General features: G+C 46.4%; 2 protein-coding genes and 1 long non-coding RNA gene across 3 annotated transcripts; 1 reads left to right on the plus strand and 2 right to left on the minus strand.

Annotated features, from left to right (window-relative positions):
* Nucleotides 1-135: 135 nt before the first annotated feature.
* MICOS13 (mitochondrial contact site and cristae organizing system subunit 13) lies at nucleotides 136-9,386 on the plus strand. Its single transcript, XM_084825626.1, has 4 exons — nucleotides 136-189; nucleotides 2,545-2,701; nucleotides 3,359-3,410; nucleotides 4,350-9,386. Exons 1-4 carry the CDS (start codon nucleotides 161-163, stop codon nucleotides 4,445-4,447), a joined length of 336 nt encoding a protein of 111 aa, XP_084681752.1. The 5' UTR covers nucleotides 136-160; the 3' UTR covers nucleotides 4,448-9,386.
* LOC146333488 (uncharacterized) lies at nucleotides 4,470-9,691 on the minus strand. Its single transcript, XR_014786474.1, has 3 exons — nucleotides 9,186-9,691; nucleotides 7,120-7,216; nucleotides 4,470-6,106 (listed from the first exon to the last, which is right to left on the minus strand). It is a non-coding gene; the product is annotated as an uncharacterized LOC146333488 (long non-coding RNA).
* Nucleotides 9,692-16,921: 7,230 nt separating this feature from the next.
* LOC146333489 (disintegrin and metalloproteinase domain-containing protein 10-like) lies at nucleotides 16,922-22,362 on the minus strand. Its single transcript, XM_084825625.1, has 4 exons — nucleotides 22,343-22,362; nucleotides 19,210-19,381; nucleotides 18,380-18,524; nucleotides 16,922-17,173 (listed from the first exon to the last, which is right to left on the minus strand). Exons 2-4 carry the CDS (start codon nucleotides 19,319-19,321, stop codon nucleotides 16,936-16,938), a joined length of 495 nt encoding a protein of 164 aa, XP_084681751.1. The 5' UTR covers nucleotides 19,322-19,381; nucleotides 22,343-22,362; the 3' UTR covers nucleotides 16,922-16,935.
* Nucleotides 22,363-23,568: the final 1,206 nt, after the last annotated feature.

Raw genomic sequence — 23,568 nt, forward strand, 5'->3', positions numbered from 1 at the left:
AACGTTGGCCTCGGCAACAACGGCGGCCGCGGCCTGGCCGTTTGCCGGCTTCAGACTACAATTCCCGAAAGGCCCCGCGAGAGGCGGGGCGCCTGCTGAAAGCGGTGCGGCCGGGCGCCGAGCTGCCCTTGGGCCGGTGGCGTGGAGACTTCGCTCAGTGATGGCGCCGCAGATCTTCCCCGTGGTCAAGTGAGTGGTGCGGGCGGGCCCCTTAATTACTGTTTCGGCACTTTTTCGGAAAAAGGGAGAAGGTGGGAGAGGGAGGGAATTAGGGGACCCTCCTTCCCTCCCATCCAGGGGCAGAAGGATTCCCCCTAATTTTGGAGCCTGCACCGTTTTCTGCTTTGCGCTCCTAAAAAGGGAGCCCCTCCCCCCCAATCAAGCCCCCATCATTTGCAAAAAGGTTTGCAGGGGAAGGAACTCCTCTTTCAAAGAATCCAGCTTCTGCAGATGTAAAAGCATGGAAACCGGTAAAATTACTGAGCCCTGCTGTCCTCGCATGCACATGAAAAATCTACAAAACGCTAATAATAACCAGTAATTAAAAGTGAACTTTTAATTACTGCTTTCGAACTGTGGTGCTGGAGAAGACTCTCGCGAGTCCCCTGGACTGCAAGGAGGTCAAATCAGACCATCCTAAAGGAAATCAACCCTGAGTGCTCATTGGAAGGACAGATGCTGAAGCTGAAGCTCCAATATTTCGGCCACGTAATGCGAAGAGAAAACTCCCTGGAAAAGACCCTGATGCTGGGAAAGACTGAAGGCCAAAGCAGAAGGGGACGGCAGAGGACGAGATGTCTAGATAGCATCACCGATGCAATGAATATGGACTTGAGCACGCTCAGGACAGGATGGCCTGGCGTGCTGTGGTCCATGGGGTCACGAAGAGTCGGACATGACTGAATGACTGAACAACAACAACAGAAAAGTGAACTTCAGCTCTTTCTCAGCCACCCTCCCCCTTGGCTCACAATGCCTCCCCCCAAAGGATCACCAGAGACGAATATAAATCCGGATTTCACGTGTGTTAAGCGCTTTGGGCGTGGTTTTTATTTATTTATTTATTTATTGCATTTATACCCCACCTTTTTTCCTCTTGCAAGGAACCCAAGGCGGCTTACATTATCCTCCTCTCCAGTTTAGCCTCACAACAACAACCCTGTGAGGTAGGCTGGGCTGAGAGTCTGTGACTGGCCCAAAGTCACCCAGTGAGCTTCCATGGCTGAGTGGGGACTAGAACCCGGATCTCCCAGCTCCTAGTCCAACACTCTTGCCACTACACCACACTGGGGCTTCCAACACAGGCCAAAAACTCAGCAGGTTGCCTTGCATCTGTAGGTTGGGGAGGGAAGCATGGAGGCAGCTTCCCTGTTGAATTTCTGCCTGTCGTGCACCAGTGAAGTTTGGTGACCCAAATGGCCTAGTGGTTCTGCTGCTGTTCCATAACAAAATTTCCAGCGCCTTGGGCTGAGTACCTTTGAGCATGTGTAGAGTTCCTTCCCCCTGTCCCAGTGAAAAGAAGGCTTGGCTGTGCCCCTCCCCATCTTTAATCATGCGGTTGGGCAAGTCAAGAATTCTCTTGTGCTCCCCCTGATCTTATAGGATCCTCCATGTAAAGCGAAAATGTTTATTATATATTGTGTTTCTCACATTTATATCCTGGAGTTCCTCTGAAGAGCTCTGGGGGGCATCTGTGACTCCCCACAATTTGCCCCCACAACTGCCCTGCAAGGTAGGTTAGGCTGAGAGACAGAGAGAGACCAGCCGAAAGTTGCCTGCTCAGTTGTGATTCAAATCCAGGTCTGCCGGAGCCTAGGCTGACCCTAGCCACTGCATCACAGCGGCTGTGCTGTTGATCTTTGCTGAGTCTTGGGATGCTGGCAAAAGTCAGAACCCTGAGTGTCTTTATTTGGGGAAGAGAGGTAACAGAGAATTGCTCCGTATCCTATCAATTAATTCCCCTACTTGAGTCCTTAGCTTCATACTTTTTCAAACACACCCTTGATACATCCCTTCCAAGCAACTTAGTTTTCTTCATTCACATAACAGAGGGCAAACATTTCTCTGCTGCTCCAGAGGGCCAAGGACTAGATCTAATGGGTGTAATTTAGGGTGCAATCCTATGTATGTTTAGATGGGAAAAAGAGTCCTACAACTCCCAGCATGGCTGGCTGGGGCCTGCTGGGAGTTGTAGGACTTTTTTCTGTCTAAACAAAATAGGATTGCACGCTTACAGGAGGGTAGATTGAGGCTGAATCTTAGGAGAAACGTCTTGATGGTAAGAGCAGTTGGACAATGGCACCGACAACCTAGAGGAGCAGGTGAGTTCTCCCTCGCTCGAGGTTTTCAAGCAAAGGCTGGGCATCCACCTGTAGGATTTCTTGCTCTAGATTTCCAGAGGGGGGTGGACTAGATGGTCTCTGAGTTACTCTCCAAGTCTAGAATCTCTAGAAGCAGCAGCAAAATCCTCCTCCATCCTCCCCCCACCACCCACGTGCACAATGCTCAAACAGCGCTTTCAGCCAGATTCTCTTTCCTGCTCAGGTTCCTGGTCAAAGGAGGCTTGGCGGGGGGCGCCATTTATTTGGTTTACAACCAAGGGCTGCTAAGTGGGGGTGAACAGGGGGCCCGAGCCCTCCGGAAAGCACAAGAAGCTCTGCCTTTGGCTGTGGAAGAATGGGCAAAATATTTCGGTTGGCAGGTGAGTGTGAAGGAGAAGTTGGGTTGTGCCATGGCACCCTGAGCTGGGGTGGGAAGGAGATAGCAGACTCCTTTATGACAAGTCAAACTTGTCCATCTGTTGCTTACTCTGATTAGCAGCTTCTGTCCAGGGTCCAGGCAGAGGAAGGGTCTTTTTCATCCCCTGCTACCTGCTCCTGTTTAACTGGACATGCTAAGAATTGAACCTGGGACCTTCTGAGCAGGGGCTCTACCACTCACCTACAGCTCCTGCCCTTGGAGAACTGGTGTCAGTAGTAGGATTGTAGAGACCTAGTTCTATGTTAAGATGGCTGTTTATATTTGTATTGTATTTATAGTTTTACTTGTTATGTAGCATTTTAGTTTTTTAACTGCTTGTAATCCGCCTAGAGAAAATTAATATCGGGCTGATTAGAAATATATTAAATAAATTAAATAAATAAATACATTGGAATCTGGGATTTGCCAGCTCCTGCACTTAGCCAAGATGCTGCATGACGGGCATGATCCAATGTTAGTCCTACTTTGAGTAAACCCATTGAAAGGAATGGGATTTGGGTCTTTTCCTGAGATCTTCATGGGTTAATATCCCTAGCCAATGCCTCCTTATCTCTTTTCTGATACATATATACATGTGTGTGTTATTTCATTTTAACAGCTTCCCACGGTTCCCAAAACCGAGTTCTCTCTCTGCAATTCCTGGAATTCAGGTAAGACACACACACACGCCCAATACTCCCAGTCTGTGCCCTTATCCCTGCTCTTTACAAATCCTGTGTTCCTTTGGAAGCATACCTGGAGATCCTTTGGTAAGACACTTGCTCCTCTTTCGAAACATAAAGCTAGTTCAGCCTTCTCTAAGCTGGTGTCTTCTAGATGTGTTGGGAGTAGTAATCCCAACACCCCGAAAGGTGCCAGGTTGGAGAAAGCTGAACTAGAGAGAGGTGTAGGGAGCGTTTTTGTCACATTCTCAGTTCATGCAGGGCAGCAGTGAGTCCCAGCCAGAGTGTAGGATGAAATGCTGGGCGAGGGGGGGAGCTCGCCCAGACATTTCCTTTTGCAGGTCGCTGAATGCCTCTGAGGAAGGGAGTGTCGTTTTTTCAAAACTTGTCAGGCCTATAATCCATTTAGGGTCTTCCAAGAGCTGTTTCTCCCCCATATGATTTGTTGACTAAGTGAAGCAGCCAGCCAGCTGAGGCCTGCAACAAGCTAGCATCACAGCTCAGGAGGATGAGACAAGCAGTGGGTGGGTGGCACAGGAGGAATGCTGGGAGTTGCCACTGCAGCCTACATATCTCCCCTGAATCTTCTCCAGGAAAAACAGTCCCAGCTCTTTCGGCCACTCCTCTCATGATTTGGTTTCTAGACCCCCCACCATCCTGGTCAGCCCCTTCTGGCTGTGCTCCAGGAACAGTTGTTTCCAGTTCTGGAACTGAGTTCACAGTCCATTCATACACAATTTGTACACCCCCTTAAGTTTTACTTCATTTCAGCACTTCCATTTAGGGAAGAGGGGGGAGTGTGAAGGGAGTGGAACGTCATGGGAAAGGGTATAGCGAGTTGGCTGGCGCTCTACGCTGCAACAAAGTTGTGGCAAAGTTTTGTTGCAAGTCTGCTCGTTTTTATTTCTATTCTTTATTGTTTTGCAGGGGTTCGGACGGTCATAGGTGGACTCTCAGTTGCTCCTACCAGGGCCTGTGAGTATACCCAGCATGGATGGAAGTACATGAAGGACCTTGTCAAATGAAACCAACCAGAGGCCCCTGCATTCTCTTGCCATCTTAATGGGGAAATTCTCAGCACCTGCTAACAGAGGATGGCCCCCTCATTACTAAAGGGCTAAAATAAAGGCTCTGAAACAGCTCTGGGTGGTGTTGACCAGACGTGTTATCCACTTGCTTAACCCTGCTTAAGTTAAGTTGCCCTTTTCAGAGTTCTTGGACACAATCGATAGATCGTTGCCAAAGTCAAAGCCACTTCGGGATAATATGTTTGGGCCTTTAAATTAATGTGTGTCTCTGTTACCAAGTTATACAATTAAAGCTGGAGTATGTGGATTTGCAGGGAAAATGGTGTTATTGTGGCCCATTTGCCTCAAAAATGGATAAAAGTTGTAATGGGGGGGCAGGGAGAACCTATGGTAAATTCAGGTTGCAGTGCTTGAAATCTCTGTGGGAGCCCTTGCTTCAGTTGGTTGAAATGAGTGTTTTCCACGGTGGGGCCATAGAATGCTTACAAACATTTCAGCATCCCAGAGGCTGAGCGCTCTTCATTCAATGGAAATAGAATACACTGTATTGTTGAAGTGTTGGTCAACCCCGAGTGCATGTTGTGCAAATGGGAGTGTGAAGAAGCAAATATCTCCTGTTCCTTTAAATGAGCTTGGCCTGTTCCTCTTTAGCTGCCCCTTTTGCCTGGAATTGCCTCAAAGATTTGCTCTTTCACTGACCCTTAGGCCTGCAGCCGCTTCCTCCCGCAGCCTTATAGATCTCCTGCTCCTTTAAACGGCTCCATCCATTCTCCCCTCATTCTCCACCCACTTAACCTCACTGCCCCTTATTCCTGGAATGTGTATGTGGCATCACCCCTCCCTTCATTTTGGCCATTGACTATTTTGGAGTGAAAGCTCTTGGGCAGGAACAGGGACCTAATTTTGCCTCCGGCACTGTGTAAGGAATCATCTAGACTGATGGTTGTATAAATACCATCTACTAAAAAGACCCCTCAAGTTTGACAAGTGAGTATGTAATAGAAAGATCATCTGTCCATTCCTCCAAACCAAGGAGGTGAGGAATTTTTCTCCCCCAACCCCACAGAGTAGCATTGTCACCAAAGGCCAAGGCTGTCTTGAGGACTAGAAACTTTGCAAGGTATAGGGTTTACTTTCCCCCTAGGAACAAATGGCATCCAGTTGCTTGTATGGGAGAATGCAAAGGGGTTCTTAGGGGGTGGGGGAGAAACACTTGGGTGCAGTGCGGGCGACCTGGTGCCTTCGAGCGGTTTTGGGTTACCACTTCCATAATCCCTGGCCATTGAGCCATGCTCGTTGGGGCATATAGGAGTTGTGGTCCAAAACAGCTGGAGGGCACCAGCTTGCCTTCCCTCTTGCTAAACTTAAATTTAATTGAGAATCGAGCCTGTTGCTCTCTGCATAGCCCCAACCCTGGGTTCTGCTTTGGGGGGTCATGCTAGACCATGACAGAACATGGAGGATTGGCTTCCAGCTACAATATGGCGGCTGGTGGTGCCCCTTGCCTCACGTAGCTGCTCTACATAATGGTCTCATACTCGTGGCATATCGTTTCAGTATAGATCTCCTCGTGTTCCCAGTAGAAGAACCAATGTTGTTTGTCTGAATCATGGTCAACGGAGATTTTCTTATCGGAAAGCCTTGATGTTCTTTCATCTACAAGAAATTAAATGATGTATTTATTTATTTGATTTGTACCTGCCTTCTCACCAGGAAATAGCACTCAAGGTGGCTAAAACTCATAGGAACTATTAAAAAAATTAGATTAAAACTTAGTGAATTAAGACAATAAAATACATTTGAAACAGATACATTCAGAGAAGGGCTGTCTTATTGACGTACATAATATGTACTGTAACATGTATTACTCTTATTGTATGGTAGAGAAAAGTTGAGGATGATTGTACTAGCAGAACAACAATGACAAAAATTGGAGGCCCTTGTCCTTCTTACCCTCAACAAAATAAAATAAGAGTAGTAATAATAATGATAAATAAAAACACAAATAACATACACACAAATTAGAGACTAAAAGACAGCACCCAAACCAAAGAACCAACATGTCAATGGCCTGCCTAAATCAAACTGTATTTGCCTGCTGGCAGAAAGACCATAAAGAGTGGGCCAATCTAACTTCCCTTGGCATGGAGTAGCACAGCCTGGGAACAACCACCAAAAAGTCCCTCTCTCGTGTCACCACCAAACGTACCTCTGATGGTATTGAGAGAAGGGCCCCCTGCTTGACTCCCTTAAAGGAGGGATTTACAGGCATAGTTCAGGTACAACAGTAGTTCGTAAGTCTTGGTGAAACCAATGGCTGCAACCATCTTGCTTTCAAACAGGTCTTTGGCAGAACAAACTTCCTTTGGAATGGCATCAGCATCTTGTTCATTCATTCATCTGCTGCTTTTCGCCTCAAGATTGTGGCCAGAGTGACTTAAAATAGGTCACATGAGCAACAATAAATATTTTTATTTGGGATTTTTAAAAGGAAAGGTGCAGAAGGAAGGAGGTCCATTCTGTGCTGGATCTCTTGCACACACCTACCTGTCGACCCTTCACCAAACTGTAAAATCTCAACAATTTCCTTGTTGTGGGAACCACAGTCCCACCCAGTTCTGAAACTGGTTTAAAATGTACAGTGTAGACGTGACCCTCCCAAACATTACCGGTTTCACTGTCAACTGTCCTTCCAAAGAGGAATACAGTGCCAGCCATCATGGCAGCCAAGGTCAAAATCATTAGAAGAATGGCCCACCAACATGTCTGTAAGAAAAAGAAAGTGTGTGTGTGTCAATGAATAAAAATTGGCCTGTCATTCTCAAATCTAGACTTGGAGGGTGTGTTCTCCAGCTGAGGATCCCTGGAAGTCAAATCTGGAGCTGGGGTCTGGATTAGGCCTAGAAGAGCCGGTGTGGTATAGTGGTTAGAGCATGGGTCCTCAACCTTTCTGGACCAGTGGGCACATTTGGGAATTTGAGAAATTGCTATGGGCACCACCACAGAATGCCTAATCGGTGGATTGCTGCTTTGGCATCCACCTCTTGCATGTATCATTCTTAGGTTGTGTCTTACCAAAAACTTTTGTTTCATGTCTATTGTGCAACGTCTCTTTAATAAGGGATTGTCTAATTCAGCTAATTGCTGGCAGTGCAATACAGCGAATCCTTCTTTTAAGCATATGTTTTGGCAATGTCCAGTAGTTGCTTCTTTTGGGGAGGAGGTTATCACACAGATAAGTTTCGTACTGGAACACTGATGTACACGCTCTTCTAAATTATCTACCTGCTTCATGGAAATTAACAAATGGTCAATGTAAATGGATTCTCTGTGCCCTCATGACAGCTAAAGACTGATATTACAACACTGGAAGGATAAATATTCACCTTCTATAATGCAATGGATTGAGCGCCTTACAAGGCTTTCAATATTTGAACGGGTGGCATATACACACCACCTTCAAATGGACACATATTTGGAATTCTGGTCCGCTTTTGTTGACGCCTCGGTATAAAATGGAGAGGAGGTGAATTACGTATGCTCTTTTGGGTTCCTTGGAGGGAAAATTGCGGGATATAAATCTAACACATGAAATAGATATGAATATGTCAGATGGATTTAAAATAATATGGGAAGATGATATTGGGATAATAATAGAGCAAAAGGCATGGGATAAATATGGATTATATAATCAAAGAAAACTATCAACAGTTCTCTGGGGTATGCATTGAAATTGTTGCACCGATGGCATGTCACACCAGTGCATCTGGAAAGAAGAACTAATACCAACAATACAAAATGTTAGAGAAAGTGTAACCAGCAAGATTTATACATCCGTATGTGGTGGGCACGTCCTGTCGCATCACAGTTTTGGAACACCATATTCTCAGGAATGGCAAATATCATCAAACCGTACTTGTTACATCAGCATTGGCCCTATTAACATTATGGGGAGAACAAAATGCGAAAGTGACATCAAAGGACTTAATTGCGTCACGCGGAAGGCGGCCCAAAGAGTCATAGCTGAAAGCTGGAAAACTGCAGAACTTCTTACACTGAAATCTTGCTATACGGAACTGTGGCAAAGAGCCACGGCAGAGAAACCAGCTTATCAGGTGAAACTAGCTAAAGGCAAAGTCCAAACATCCAACTTTTATAAAATATGGCAGGATTTTATTTTATATACTAATCAGGGACATACACAGCAGTATTTCTTAAAGCCTTTCCTCAAACTATGGAAAAGAGACTAAATTTAATCTGTTATGGTGAAGAATTATAAAGAAAAACTCCAAGCAGCCTATGGATTCCACCTATATCTTGTTTTGTATGGTAAAGGGAAAAATATATCTATTCAATGTACTATCCTCTGTCAATAATCAGATTTAAATCCAATGTGTTCTTTTAATTTATTTTCTTTCTCTCCATTGGTTTGTTTAACTTTGTTTTGGAAAACTAATTAAATCTTTTTAAAAAATCTAACACATAAAATAAATACAGGAAATGTTGACTAGGTAAAGGCAGAAGAGCCGAGACTTGTAAGCGTGTTTTAAAAAGGATACAAATGTGGGAAGTGAGAAGACAGATACCAGGTCACACCATTGCCCTGTCTAGGGTCTCAGGAAGAGAACAGACTTTCCCATCCCAAAGCTCTGCTCTGCTGCTGAGCTACAATCCCCAATAAACACACACACACACGATCATTTCATCTTTTCCCTCCAAGGCGGGAAGCCCTCACCTTCATCCAGGTAGCTAGATCTTCCATCTCAATGAAGTCCAAGGTGAAGTTTTTCACCCTAGCCACGGGCCGGTCTTCATCCACGAACCGGCAGATGTGGAATTGTCACAGTAGTCAGTCTTGTCACCACACGGCGACCCCGGAATCAGCAGGATTTCGGAGTCGTTGAAGAAGTGGTCCCATGCAGGGGAGGCGGTGCTGGTGCAACTTTCGGCCTGTCCTGGAGGGGCCATTTTAGGGGAGAAAACGCTTCGTGTTGAATGAATACGGCACACAGACAGCCCTGTTTCTAAGCAGTCTTGATTACATTTGGCAGCTTGGAGGGGCGTATTCCAATAAATCAGGGCATCCTGGCACAAACACCAAAAATATTCCATATATTAAAAGAAGACAAAACTGATTTTGTCCCCTGTATAATTTACCTATGAAGTTATATACAGTGCATTTGGAAAAGCTGGGAATTATGGTTAGGTCACGGGTGCTGAACCCCTTAAAAAGGGCCAGAGACTCTCAGGAAAAAATCAGTCAGGGGCTGGAGCCAATAGATGGCGGCAAGAGCCAGCCAGCAGCCTGGGGTCTCCAACATGTTACAAGATCTTCATTTTTTTAAAAAAACAGGGATGCTGCAAAACAAAGTGCTGCCCTCCAGCACCATCGTGATTTGTGTTCAGACAAGTGGTTTTGTAGCTGAGACCCCGCCTCTGTTTTGTACGTACTTTTCATCTCGCTTCACCACTTTTCCCCCTGGGAAAGTGAGTGTTTTGTGACCAGCGTGCTGGGCATTTTAGGAATGGGCAAGTCCCCCCACCATGGCAGCCATTTTGTGAGAGTGTCCACAACAACTCTCAAAATTGCGATTGTGCACAGTAACCCCCCAAAAGTTGGGAACCCCTGTTTTAATGATTAACTCATTTGAAGATTTGTGAACCGCCCAGAGAGCTTCGGCTGTTGGGTGGTATAGAAATGAAATAAATAACTCCCCCCACACACACACACCAAGATCTGCCCAGACATTTTAAGGCAGTTTAATCCTAGCATCTCCCGCTCAGCTTTCTTGCCTCTCTGGCATTTAAGAAAGGTGTTCAGGAGCTGAGAACCCTACAAATCTAAGATATTTTTTCATCCCCTGGAAAGCCCCAGCCAGGCTTAATCTTGAGTGCCCCAATAGTCCCTGACCATGAGTGGCAGCGGCATACACTGGCCATGGCTGGCTTGCTCGACCACTTCACCACAGCGACAGGCACTAGGTGTTTATGGACTGCAGGGGCAGAATATATCCTTCAAAATTCAGCCATGGACCAGTCCAGATGAATTTGGGCAGCGGGCCACATACGGCCCACCAGCTGAGGTTCCTCACCCCGGGTTTGCTGAGGCCATTTTCACCACCATCCACTGCCCTGTACTGTCAGGATAATGGTTAGAAATGTAAGATAACATGGAGACCTGGCAGTTGACAAGAGAGCCGGCATATCTCTCGCTGGGAACTGGAGATGCAGTCACACCGTTCCAATCCATGCTGGGTGCAGAGAACCTTGCTGAAGGGCGAGAACAGGAGAGAGGAAAGAATGTGAGGCAAAGAGAGAAAGGGGGGGGGGATTTCCAAGCAGAGATGGTGCACCAATCAGCGCAGTTTTTGGAGTTTGGAAGGCTGCCTAGTTCCGTCATAGCAACAGCACGGATTAGCATGATAGCAATCCTTTATGTTGAGCACGCTCCGGGAGAGAGCACAGGACAGGAAGGCCTGGCGTGCTCTGGTCCATGGGGTGGCGAAGAGTCGGACACGACTGAACAACAACAACAACAAACAAATCCTGTATGTGGTTAAAAAAAGGTAAAGGTGTCCCCAACCAGTCGTGCCCGACTCTAGGGTGCGGTGCTCATCCCCGTTTCTAAGCCGAAGAGCCAGCGCTGTCCGAAGACGCTTCCGTGGTCATGTGGCCGGCATGACTGAACACCGAGGTGCACGGAACGCTGTGACCTTTCCCGCCGAGGCGGTACCTATTTATCTACTTGCAATTTCTTGCTTTCGAACTGCTAGGTTGGCAGGAGCTGGGACTGAAGGCGGGAGCTCACTCCCGTCACGCGGCACTCGGGTCTCGAACTGCTGACCTGTGGTTACTTAGGAGTAAATGCCACTGAACCACAGCGGTGCTCACTCCAGACTGCAAAGGCTCAACTTGTAAAATGCAGTGAGCTTTAACAAAAGATCTTCAGCCAGCCCAAATGCAAGCTTTAGCTTTTAATGAGAAATGCAAACCATCTTGCAAAGAAGTGTTTCTCTTGAAATAGCTAGATGAAGGAGGCACTCCATCAAAAAAAGGGGGAAAGCATCCCGCCTCTGCTTGCTTATTTTCTTTATTCTCTGACTTCCTCTGTGCTGGTTTGTCACAAACAGTAAAACCTGAAAGCTTTATTATTACCCCACTCACTAGCCAGAGCAAGGAGGGTTCATCAGTTACCCTAATACTCTGGCTCATCACCCCACCCTTCCTGCTCTGAAAAAATGTCCCAGAGCTACATTCCCCCCTCCTCTACAGCATTGGATGTGAGGATGCAAAATCAGAGTTCGTTCATGCAGCATTCATGCCGTGGTGCCCAGCGACAGAAAAGAAGGGAAGGGAATCCATAGTGACCCACAGCGGAGTGTAGTGGAACTATAGCAATCTCTAGCAGCCTAGTCAGAAACTAGCCTTGTTAGAGGGTTCCTATAACCTAGACAGCATAGTAAGAAGCAGAGACATCACCTTGCCGACAAAGGTCCGTCTAATCAAAGCTATGGTTTTCCCAGTAGCAACGTATGGCTGTGAGAGCTGGACTATAAGGAAGGCTGAGCGCCGAAGAACTGATGCTTTCGAACTGTGGTGCTGGAGAAGACTCTTACGAGTCCCCTGGACTGCAAGGAGGTCAGATCAGTCCATCCTAAAGGAAATCAACCCTGAGTGCTCATTGGAAGGACAGATACTGAAGCTGAAGCTCCAATATTTTGGCCACCTAATGCGAAGAGCCCCTTCATGGATCACTGCCTTGTTGTGGCGAAGGGGCTTGCGTAACTCAGTGAAGCCATAAGCTATGCCATGCAGGGCCACCCAAGACGGACAGGTCATGGCAGAGAGTTCTGACAAAATGTGGTCCACTGGAGAAGGAAATGGCAACCCACTCCAGTATTCTTGCCAAGAAAACCCCATGGAACGTATCACAAGGCTAAAAGAGATGACGCCGGAAGATGACCCCTCAGGTCGGAAGGTGTCCAATATGCTACTGGGGAAGAACAGAGGGTATTTCCAAGTAGCGCCAGAAAGAGTGAAGCGGCTGGGCCAAACCCGAAAGGACACTCAGCTGTGGATGTGTCTGGCGGTGAAAAGAAAATCCGATGCTGTAAAGAACAATATTGTTTAGGAACCTGGAATGTCAGATCAATGAATCAAGGTAAGCTGGAGGTGGTCAAACATGAGATGGCAAGATTGAACATCGACATCTTGGGAATCAGCGAACTAAAATGGACAGGCATGGGCGAATTTAATTCAGGTGACCATCATATCTACTATTGTGGGCAAGAATCCCTTAGAAGAAATGGAGTAGCACTCATAGTCAACAAAAGGGTGGGAAAAGCAGTACTGGGGTACAATCTTAAAAATGATAGAATGATCTCAGTACGAATCCAAGGCAAACCATTCAACATCACAGTAATTCAAGTCTATGCCCCAACCACTGAGGCCGAAGAAGCTGAGGTTGATCGGTTCTATGAAGACCTACAACACCTTCTAGAACTAACACCAAAAAAAGATGTCCTCTTCATCATAGGGGATTGGAATGCTAAAGTAGGAAGTCAAGAAATCACCGGGATAACAGGCAGGCATGGCCTTGGTGTACAAAATGAAGCAGGACAAAAGCTAATAGAGTTTTGCCAAGAGAACACGCTGATCATAGCAAACACTCTTTTCCAACAGCACAAGAGGCGACTCTACACATGGACGTCACCAGATGGTCAATATCGAAATCAGATTGATTATGTCCTTTGCAGCCAAAGATGGAGAAGCTCCATACAGTCAGTAAAAACAAGACCTGGAGCTGACTGTGGCTCAGATCATGAGCTGCTTCTTGCAAAATTTCGGCTTAAATTGAAGAACGTAGGGAAAACCACTAAACCTTTCAGGTATGACCTAAATCATATCCCTGATGAATATACAGTGGAGGTGAGGAATAGATTTCAGGGATTAGACCTGATAGACAGAGTGCCTGAGGAACTATGGACGGAGGTCCGTAACATTGTTCAGGAGGCAGCAACGAAATCCGTCCCAAAGAAAAAGAAATGCAAGAAAGCCAAGTGGCTGTCTGATGAGGCTTTACAAGTAGCTCACGAAAGAAGGGAAGTGAAAAGCAAAGGAGAAAGGGGAAGATATACCCAACTGAATGCAGAGTTCCAGAGAATAGCAAGGAGAGACAAGAAGGCCTTCTTAAATGAACAATGCAAAGAAATCGAGGAAAACAACAGAATGGGAAAGACTAGAGATCTCTTCAAGAAAATTGGAGATCTCAAGGGAACGTTTTGTGCAAAGACGGGCATGATAAAGGACAAAGAAGGCAGGGACCTAACAGAAGCAGATGAGATTAAGAAGAGGTGGCAAGAATACACAGAAGAACTATACAGGAAAGATCTGAATGTCCCTGATAGCCATGATAGTGCGGTCACTGAACTTGAGCCAGACATCCTAGAGAGTGAAGTCAAGTGGGCCTTAGGAAGCATTAGTAACAACAAAGCTAGCGGAGATGACAGTATTCCAGCCGAGCTATTTAAAATCCTAAAAGATGATGCTGTTAAAGTGCTGCATTCAATATGCCAACAAATCTGGAACACTCAACAGTGGCCACAAGACTGGAAAAGGTCAGTTTACATTCCAATTCCAAAGAAGGGCAACGCCAAAGAGTGTTCAAACTACCGCACAATTGCGCTCATTTCACATGCCAGCAAGGTGATGTTCAAAATCCTACAAGCTAGGCTTCAGCAGTATGCGAACCGAGAACTACCGGAAGTACAAGCTGGGTTTCAAAGAGGCAGAGGAACTAGAGATCAAATCGCCAACATTCGCTGCATCATGGAGAAAGCAAGAGAATTCCAGAAAAACGTCTATTTCTGCTTCATTGACTACGCTAAAGCCTTTGATTGTGTGGATCAAAACAAACTGTGGCAAATTCTGAAAGTGATGGGAGTACCAGACCACCTTACCTGTCTCCTGAGAAACCTGTACGAGGGTCAAGAAGCAACAGTAAGAACCAGAAATGGAACAACCGATTGGTTCAAAATTGGGAAAGGAGTACGACAAGGCTGCATATTGTCACCCTGCTTATTTAACTTATATGCAGAGTACATCATGAGAAATGCCGGGTTGGATGAATCAGAGGTCGGAATTAAGATTGCTGGGAGAATTATCAACAACCTCCGATATGCAGACGATACCACCCTAATGGCAGAAAGCGAAGAGGATCTCAAGAGCCTCTTGTTGAGGGTGAAAGAGGAGAGTGCAAAAGCTGGTTTGAAACTCAACATTAAAAAAACGAAGATCATGGCATCTGGCCCCATCACTTCCTGGCATATAGAAGGGGAAGAAATGGAAGCAGTGACAGATTTTACTTTCTTGGGCTCCAAGATCACCGCAGACGGTGACTGTAGCCATGAAATTAAAAGACGCTTGCTCCTGGGGAGGAAAGCTATGGCAAACCTAGACAGCACAGTAAGAAGCAGAGACATCACCTTGCCGACAAAGGTCCGTCTAATCAAAGCTATGGTTTTCCCAGTAGTAATGTATGGCTGTGAGAGCTGGACTATAAGGAAGGCTGAGCGCCGAAGAATTGATGCTTTCGAACTGTGGTGCTGGAGAAGACTCTTACGAGTCCCCTGGACTGCAAGGAGGTCAAATCAGTCCATCCTAAAGGAAATCAACCCTGAGTGCTCACTGGAAGGACAGATAGTGAAGCTGAAGCTCCAATGTTTTGGCCACCTAATGCGAAGAGAAAACTCCCTGGAAAAGACCCTGATGCTGGGAAAGACTGAAGGCAAAAGGAGAAGGGGACGGCAGAGGATGAGATGGCTGGATAGCATCACCGATGCAATGAATATGGACTTGAGCACGCTCCGGGAGAGAGCGCAGGACAGGAAGGCCTGGCGTGCTCTGGTCCATGGGGTCACGAAGAGTCGGACACGACTGAACGACTGAACAACAACAACAACAACATAACATGGGAGGGGGCAGGCCACTGTCTACCACCCCCAGCCCCCAAATGGCATTCTCCCAAGACCCACCATGACAGCTGCTGCTTATTCTCCTCTTTTTTTCCCCTCTCAGGCTGACAATGACACTTAGTATCAACTCTAAGGGCTGGATTTGGCCCAGACGTTGCCACCTGCCAACCCCTAGCCTAGCAAGAGTAACCGTAGAATTTTGGACTGTCGGACTAGGAACGGGGACACCCCAGTTCAAGTCCCCACTCAACCATGGAATGTATTGAATGGCCATGGGCCTGTCCCTGTCTTTCAGCCTAACCTACCTCACAGGGTTGTTGTGAAGATCCACTGGGGAGGGGGCATGTACACCACCATGAGCTTCTTAGAAGACGGGTAGGATATACATGTAGTAATAAAATAAATAAATAACATTTATTTATTTATTTATTTATTGCATTTATATCCCGCCTTTTTCCTCTTGCAAGGAACCCAAGGCGGCTTACATTTTCCTCCTCCTCCTTCTCTCCGTTTTATCCTCACAACAACAGCCCTGTGAGGTGGGTTGGGCTGAGAGTCTGCGACTGGCCCAGAGTCACCCAGTGAGCTTCCATGGCCGAGTGGGGACCAGAACCCGGCTCTCCCGGCTCCTAGTCCATCACTCTCGCCACTACGCTACACTGGCTCTCATTGTGCTGAAAATTGTGCTGAAAGGTCCATCTGGCCCAGTATCCTGTCTCCAAGAAGAGTGACCCAGATGCTTCCATGTGTTGGGAATATTGCAAGATACAGAAAGGGGTCAGTGTTCCAGTTAGCTAGTTAATGCACCGGAATTTGGGGCATAGCTAGCTTTACGGTCTCTATAGTCTACAGTGTGGTTTCCTGCTCCTCCCCTCCCACCCTCTCTTCCTCCTCTCCCCTCCCCTCCCCTCCCCTCCCATCCTCTCCTCTCCTCTCCTCTCTCTCTCTCTCTCTCTCTCTCTCTCTCTCTCTGACTTCCACCATTGCTGGGAACACATGTGTTTTGCTCTCTCTCTCCTGCCTGTGTAACAGAACACAAAATGGATTGAACAAACTCCTTTTGAAACTCTACATTGTACCTGCATTTTATATGCAAGAATATTGCGAGTCAACGATTTTACTTTTCTTCACTAAAGAAGAGTGTGGTCTCCTTTTTTTGTTCTTGCTTGCATGTGGGACTGGTAAATGCTCATTCTGCTCTGCCACTTGTTTTTCCTCTGCTAACTGCCTTTTTAGCAGGAGGCAGCAATACCAAATAATTCCCATCACCGTGAAGCCCACAAACAAGGGATGAAGACAACAATTCTCCCTGCGCTTTTGTGCATCGGCACCTGGCTCCCAGGGGTAGAAAGCCCCTAGGTTTAGAGCAGGGGTGCGGAATCTCTTTCAGTCTGACGGCTGGATTCCATTTTGGAGAGACTCTCGGGCTGCATTCGAGTGGTGGATGGGGCCAAAGGCAAAAGGGGGCTGGGCCAAAATGTCAAAAAATGCCAGCATATTTTAACCTAAAAGCTAGAGGTTCCGTTTAGCTGTCACAGTCAAACAGCCTCCAGGTAGGTAACTCACCCCATTTAGACACACCCGGGATCTCATGCCGCAGATGGTGAAGTTGGCTTTCGGAAGGGGGGCCGGGCAGTTGGCTGCTGATCCGGAGAAGACGTTTTCCGTGGCACAGTCAGTCTCCTCCTGGCATCGTTGTCCTTGGGATTTAGGAACACATGTGTGGCTGCAGCAGAGTCCTTGACTTGGGCTGTGAAAAGAAGGAAGGAACTTTTCTTAAGGAGGGAACCACCAAAGACTGCTCCAAATGAGATGGTTAAAGATCATAGAAATACTGGTTATTGGCGACCAAATATGATACACGGGGTTTTAGACAGGAATGGAGTAGGGGACTGGATTGTCCAGTTCTGCCTAATCATCAGTGGATTTCCCCTTTGGCATCTATGTCTATTCTGTCTATGGATCTTAGGCTGCAAAAATGTTCTGTGTCTTTAATAAGAGATAGCCTAATTTGGCTAATTGCTGGTGATGCAAAGCAGCTAATGCTTCTTTTAAACATACATTTTGGCAATGTCCAAAAGTTGTTCCTTTTGGGGAGGAGGTTATTATATGGATAAATTTTATACGGGCCTTCTCTGTAGCGGCACCCAACTTGTAGAAAACCCTTCCCCATGCAGTTCAGGAGGCAGAAAATGGAACATCTTTTAAATGCCTCCCGAAAACACGCCTTTTCACACAGACTTTCCCTGGGCTGTATCTGCTGCTGGGTCTTACCTAGGTTTTTCCTGGTATTTTTAAACTTTTAGAAGTGTTATATTATGTTTTTTCAAGTTGTATTTTATGGTTTTAATTGTGAACTGCCCAGAGAGCCTTGGCTATTGAGCAGTATAAAAATGTAATAAATACTAAATACATTTTGTACTGGAACAGTCTTTAATATTCGCTGATGCACAAGCTCTTTTCAGTTATTGACCTGCTGCACGGAAATCAATGCGTGGTCAGCGTAAATGGATTCTTTGCACCCTCTTGACAGCTAAAAGACTGATATGTCAACACTGGAAGGATAAATGCTTACCTCCTATAATGCCATGGATTGAGGACCTTATAATGCTTTCAATATTTGAATGGATGGCATATAGATGCCACTTTCAAATGGATATGTATTTGGACATCTGGTCCGCTTTTATTGAAGCCTGTGTATAATCACTAGAAAGTTGTATTTTCATATATATACATTTCATATGTATTCATTGCTATGGATATATACAAATCTGTGCTTATGTCCATACAAGTGCAAGAAAGAGTGCAAGAAGGGCTGTAGGGAGAGGCGACATGAGAAGGTTTAACAGTGAGGACAGGCAGCTTGAATTTGGCACCCTGCCACTTCAGCAGCTGCCTGCATCGTGCTTCAAGAGACACTGAGCAGAAAAAGCAAGCCAAGCCCGCCATCATTCACCTGCAGAGAGCTCCTGGTTTCAACTGGCACCGGATCCCGCTCAGCTCGCCGGCACCATAGCAGCAGGCATCCGTGCCCTCGCTGCCGACGTCACACTGCTTGCCTGGATCCACAATCTGGTTCCCGCAGATGGGACGGTCTCTTTCTGGAAAGAAATGGCGAAGGGGGAGCTTATGGCTGGAAAAAAGAGAGTTGCGTCTAAAGAGCGGCTGTCAGTGCTAAAAGGAGGAGGTGCAAGTGAGCCATTGCCAGAATCTTTGTGTACATAGGAACATTGGAAGCTGCCTTATACTGACCCTTGGTCCATCTAGCCCAGCACTGTCTCTCCCCCCATACACACACACACACACACACAGAGAGAGAGAGAGAGAGAGAAAGAAAGAACTGGTGCAATGAGGTTTGAACAGGCAGTTCCTATCCGAAGCCTTGCAGCTAACTTCTGGTCCAGAATGCAGTTTCTGAACTGTCTTTAAGGGCAGATCCATGTAAAGTGCAGGGTAGTAATCTATCTGCTGCCATCACCTACTATGCACTTTACCTGGGATACATCTGTAGCGCAGGTCTGGATCCAAGAGTATTCCCCAAATTATGTCCCTCTTGCTTCTGGGGCAGAGCAGCCCCATGCAGAACCAGCTGAATACCTGCTCCAGCATCCCAACCAACAGGAGTTCCACCTTGTTTGGGTTCAGAAGGATATCCTCCTCCCCAAGCCTTACATTTGACAGCCCCAAATCCTTAACTAGTTTGTGACTCTGCCAATGCAACCTCTGAAAGTTTGCAGCCTTAAGCAACAAAGCAGCTAGCAAAAAAAGAAAGCCCAGTCTCCTCACCAACGAAGCAGTTGTCTTTCTTGAGCCTCAGGATGTTAGCAATATAGGCCATGCTGCAGGGGGAGAATTTGTCATTGTTGAATTCTCCCCCATCTGTGGCATAGCCGAACATCAGGTACTTTCCGTTGGTGGTGCCAATGTCAAAACGGGAACACTCTTTGCTTTCGTCCTGCTAGAAAAGGAAATATGGAGCGGAGACATGTAGTGCAGTGTAGAGATGTCAGAGAAATCTGCAATGGATCCCAATGAGTTCAGATTTCTGTGAATCCAACCTGCAGATTCCACAGACAGGTGGATTTTGCAGACTTGCAGGCTGCATTTTCACTTGGGAGGGGGATTTGCACTAATTCACAATAGCCCATCAGCCCTCAAGATTCGCAGTAGCGCACTAGTCCTCAAGATTCGCAATAGCGCATCAGCCTGCAATCCTCAAGATGCAATACTCTTGGAATTCTATCCCTGCTATCGACCCCTGAGTGATTCCTGATTAAGTCCAGGACTTGTTAAATCTGAATTAGCACCCACGTTTGCCGCCAGAAGGTGGAGCCCCAGTTTGGTGGAGTTTCCTCTCCATCAGTCGCACCTGTGTCTGGAAGGTAACACACTAACATGAGCTCCCAGGCTGTGCCCAAGTTCGTGTGCGAGCGTGACATGGATCATCCTTGGAGGCAGGAGCTGGCCATCCTTCTGCAATGTGATCAGCCCTGTGTTGAGGGATACCATTTTGTCCTGGAAATTCTGGTGCTTGGAGCAAATTCCTCCGGAGTTGCCTGGGTGGGGGCAGCAATTTAAAGAACTTTGAGGGATGGCTCAGCCACAAATGTCAAGGCCAGGTTTCTCTCCCCCCCTCCTTTTTTCCCTCCTCTACCACAAAAGGGTGCACACACCACAACATAGGAAGAAGACATATATTCCAGGATGGACAGTAAGCTACAGGCCTGTTCTAGCATCTTGTATGAGGTTCTTTGACACCACTCTAATGGCAGAAAGTGAAGAAGATCTAAACAGCCTCTTGTTGAGGGTGAAAGTGGAGAGTGCAAAAGCTGGTCTGAAACTCAACATTAAAAATACTAAGATCATGGCATCTGGCCCCATCACTTCCTGGCATATGGAAGGGGAAGAAATGGCAGCAGTGACAGATTTTACTTTCTTGGGCTCCAAGATCACCACAGACGGTGACTGTAGCCATGAAATCAAAAGACGCTTGCTCCTTGGGAGGAAAGCTATGGCAAACCTAGACAGCATAGTAAGAAGCAGAGACATCACCTTGCCGACAAAGGTCTGCATAATCAAAGCTATGGTTTTCCCCGTAGCAACGTATGGCTGTGAGAGCTGGACTATAAGGAAGGCTGAGCGCTGAAGAATTGATGCCTTCTAACTGTGGTGCTGGAGAAGACTCTTAGGAGTCCCCTGGACTGCAAGGAGGTCCAATCAGTCAATCCTAAAGGAAATCAACCCTGAGTGCTCATTGGAAGGACAGATACTGAAGCTGAAGCTCCAATATTTTGGCCACCTAATGCGAAGAGAAAACTCCCTGGAAAAGACCCTGATGCTGGGAAAGACTGAAGGCAAAAGGAGAAGGGGACGGCAGAGGATGAGATGGCTAGATAGCATCACCGATGCAATGGATATGGACTTGAGCACGCTCTGGGAGAGAGCGCAGGACAGAAGGCCTGGAGTGCTCTGGTCCACGGGGTCATGGAGAGTTGGACATGACTGAACAACAACAACAACAACAGAGGTATTTTAACCTTGAAGAAGGGGGGGGGGAGCCTTCAAAAATGCAAATGATTGGGCCAGAAGAAGAGGCATGGTCATCTGGGGATCTCTGGAGGGCTGGATTAGTCCCTCAGGCCTGATCTCGTCCAATACTGTCTACTAGGGGTGAGCACTGGGGAAAAAATCACTTCAGAACCCCCTTTGATGGCTCGGATGGGGAGGGGGCATTTAACTTCAGTCCACTTCAGGTAAGACCTGCTCTGCTTCAGGCCTGAGGTGAAACTTCATTTCATTTCATTTATTATATTTCTATACCGCCCCATAGCCGAAACTCTCTGGGCGGTTCACAAAAATTAAAACCCATTAAAATGCATTATGTAAAATACAAAAAGCCATTCACATAATGACATAAAACAACACACACAACAACATATATCTAAAACGATTTAAAACAATCAGCCAGAGACAGACTCATTATACGCTGCCACATGCCTGAGAAAAGAGGGGCAGTTTTAACTTGGCTCCAAAAAGATGACACTTTCGGTTTTCCAGAGCATTGGTTGCCTCCCTGTGGAATGATTGCATGACACAGCTGCTACTGACAGCGTGAACAGGGACTGAGGTAGGGATGTTGGAGAAATCTGCATCAGAATCAAAGGAGTTTGGATTTCTATGAATCCAACCCAGTGATTCTGCAACAGACTGGCTTTTCCCAAGTCACAAGGATTCCGCAGACTTGCTAAACTTTTTTTATACGTCCTGAAATTTTACACAAATTTAGTCATAGAAAAATATGTTAATTTAAAAAAAAAAAAAAACACAGCCAAAATGTGCATTTCCCTCATAAGCTAAAGCATGAACACACACATTGGGGGAGGGGGGAATTTGCACAGTTCGGGGAGGAATTGTGCATTTGGGGGAGGATTTGTGCATTTTCACAAGCACAAATTTGCACAAATGCAGATTTGCACAAATTTGGAACATGAGGGGGGGATCAGTTTCTGCCAATGAGCAGACAATGGAATGAAAGGCACCTGACAATCTGCAAATTGCAGACGGAATCGATTGTACAAAAACCGTACATCCCCACTCTGAAGGCCCATATGGGCATAGCTTTCCAAGTGGGAAAATAACAGTTCTACACTGAAAGTGGCTGAAGGACACAGAAGCCCACCCAACAGCAAGGACCTGTTGCTGCAACGGTCCTTGCTGGGGTGTGGGATTTCCTTCCAACCAGCTGTTTCTGGGATGCAGCCTTTATTTTATTTATTTGTTTATACCCTGCTGCCTTTCCCCTCCTAAAATGGCACTCAAGGCAGCTAACAGGAATAAGACCAAGATTAAAATACTTTATTTTCCCATCATCTGAGACCCTGGAGAGCCACTGCCAGTCAGACTCCCCAAATTTCCTCACCAGGTTGCCCGTTAAAAGCAATGCCCAGAACACCACTGTAGTCTCTGTCAGTCAGGAGAAATGCCAAGCAGTAGCTGTTCCAGTTGGACTTTGAGTGGAGCATAAGAAGCATCTCTGGACTGATGAACGGAGACACCGAACGGTCGACCTCTTCAATGATCTGAGAAACCAGGGCAATCCGAAACCATTCAAGTCAGCTGCGTGGCAGATGTGACTTTTCATATATCCCCAAGTAAAGTGGAAGTGGCCATTTACACATCGCCGAGGGAAATGAAATGCATCATCCCCCAAAAGGACACAGATTTGCATGTGCTAATTTATATCTACAGATGGCAATGGAGAAATTATTACTATACTTATAAATTATATAGTAATTATCAAATTACCACCACCAGAAGGGCATCTGAGGAACCACCTTGCCCTGAGAGGATGGGAGAAGAAACCGATTAGGCTTGAACTCAGAAGAGAAAATGCAGAAGAGAAGAAAGGGAAGAGGAACAGACCCTCAAAGGCCGCTCCAGAAGGACAAGAGATCCAGTGAGAACCTGAGTTCAGATGATACATTCTCATCTAATTGAATCAAATATCGTCATCATGGTTTTTTCTTCTTGTTTTCCTCCTCCCTCCCACCATCTGACCTTCCAGAGGCTGTTGGGCTAAAAGTCCTGCCAAACAGACACGAAAGAAAATTCTCAGGTGCTTGAAAAAATAATTATTCTGGCCAACAAATTTTGGAAATTTCCTTCTTCAAGGGCTGCTTATCTTTCTTCAGATGTATTGAAAAGAATCCTTCCCGTGTTATGTTTCAAGATAGAAGCTACATTGGAAGGATTCTTTTTGCTACATTTCCCAAAGTAGCATCACTGCTGTGCATTCTGGGAAATTAAGAGCAGAACCCTAAGAAGGGGGAGTGGAGGTGGGGGGGCTCCTACGGACTTAGCCAGCCAGCCCAAGCTAAACTCCCAACAGCATTCTCTCCCACCCAGATCCAGGGCTTACAAACTGACAGTGCAACTTGCCAAAGGCCAGAGAGAAATCTCCAGCCATTAAGGACCATCAGCCCCCCAACCATCAGTTGCTTCCATCAAGATAGAAACAACATTGGAAGGATTATTTTTGCTGCATCCGAAGAAAAATAAGCAGTCCCTGAAGAAGGAAATTTCTGGAACATGTTGGCCAGAATAATTTTTTTTTTTTTTCAGGCACCTGAGAACGTTCTTTCTCGT

The sequence above is a fragment of the Heloderma suspectum genome, chromosome Z (genome assembly GCF_057233095.1).
Source record: "Heloderma suspectum isolate Gila_16-S chromosome Z, 16-S_ref, whole genome shotgun sequence".
Classification (NCBI taxonomy): domain Eukaryota; kingdom Metazoa; phylum Chordata; class Lepidosauria; order Squamata; family Helodermatidae; genus Heloderma; species Heloderma suspectum.

Coding starts and splice junctions, on each gene's coding strand:
- LOC146333489 (XM_084825625.1), bottom strand. CDS start 19,321: ATGTTCGGCTATGCCACAGATGGGGGAGAATTCAACAATGACAAATTC. Junction 18,525..19,209: donor GAAAGACAACTGCTTCGTTG/GTGAGGAGACTG, acceptor ATTTCTTTCCAG/AAAGAGACCGTCCCATCTGC. Junction 17,174..18,379: donor AAACCAGGAGCTCTCTGCAG/GTGAATGATGGC, acceptor TTCTTTTCACAG/CCCAAGTCAAGGACTCTGCT.
- MICOS13 (XM_084825626.1), top strand. CDS start 161: ATGGCGCCGCAGATCTTCCCCGTGGTCAA. Junction 2,702..3,358: donor CAAAATATTTCGGTTGGCAG/GTGAGTGTGAAG, acceptor TCATTTTAACAG/CTTCCCACGGTTCCCAAAAC. Junction 3,411..4,349: donor CTGCAATTCCTGGAATTCAG/GTAAGACACACA, acceptor ATTGTTTTGCAG/GGGTTCGGACGGTCATAGGT.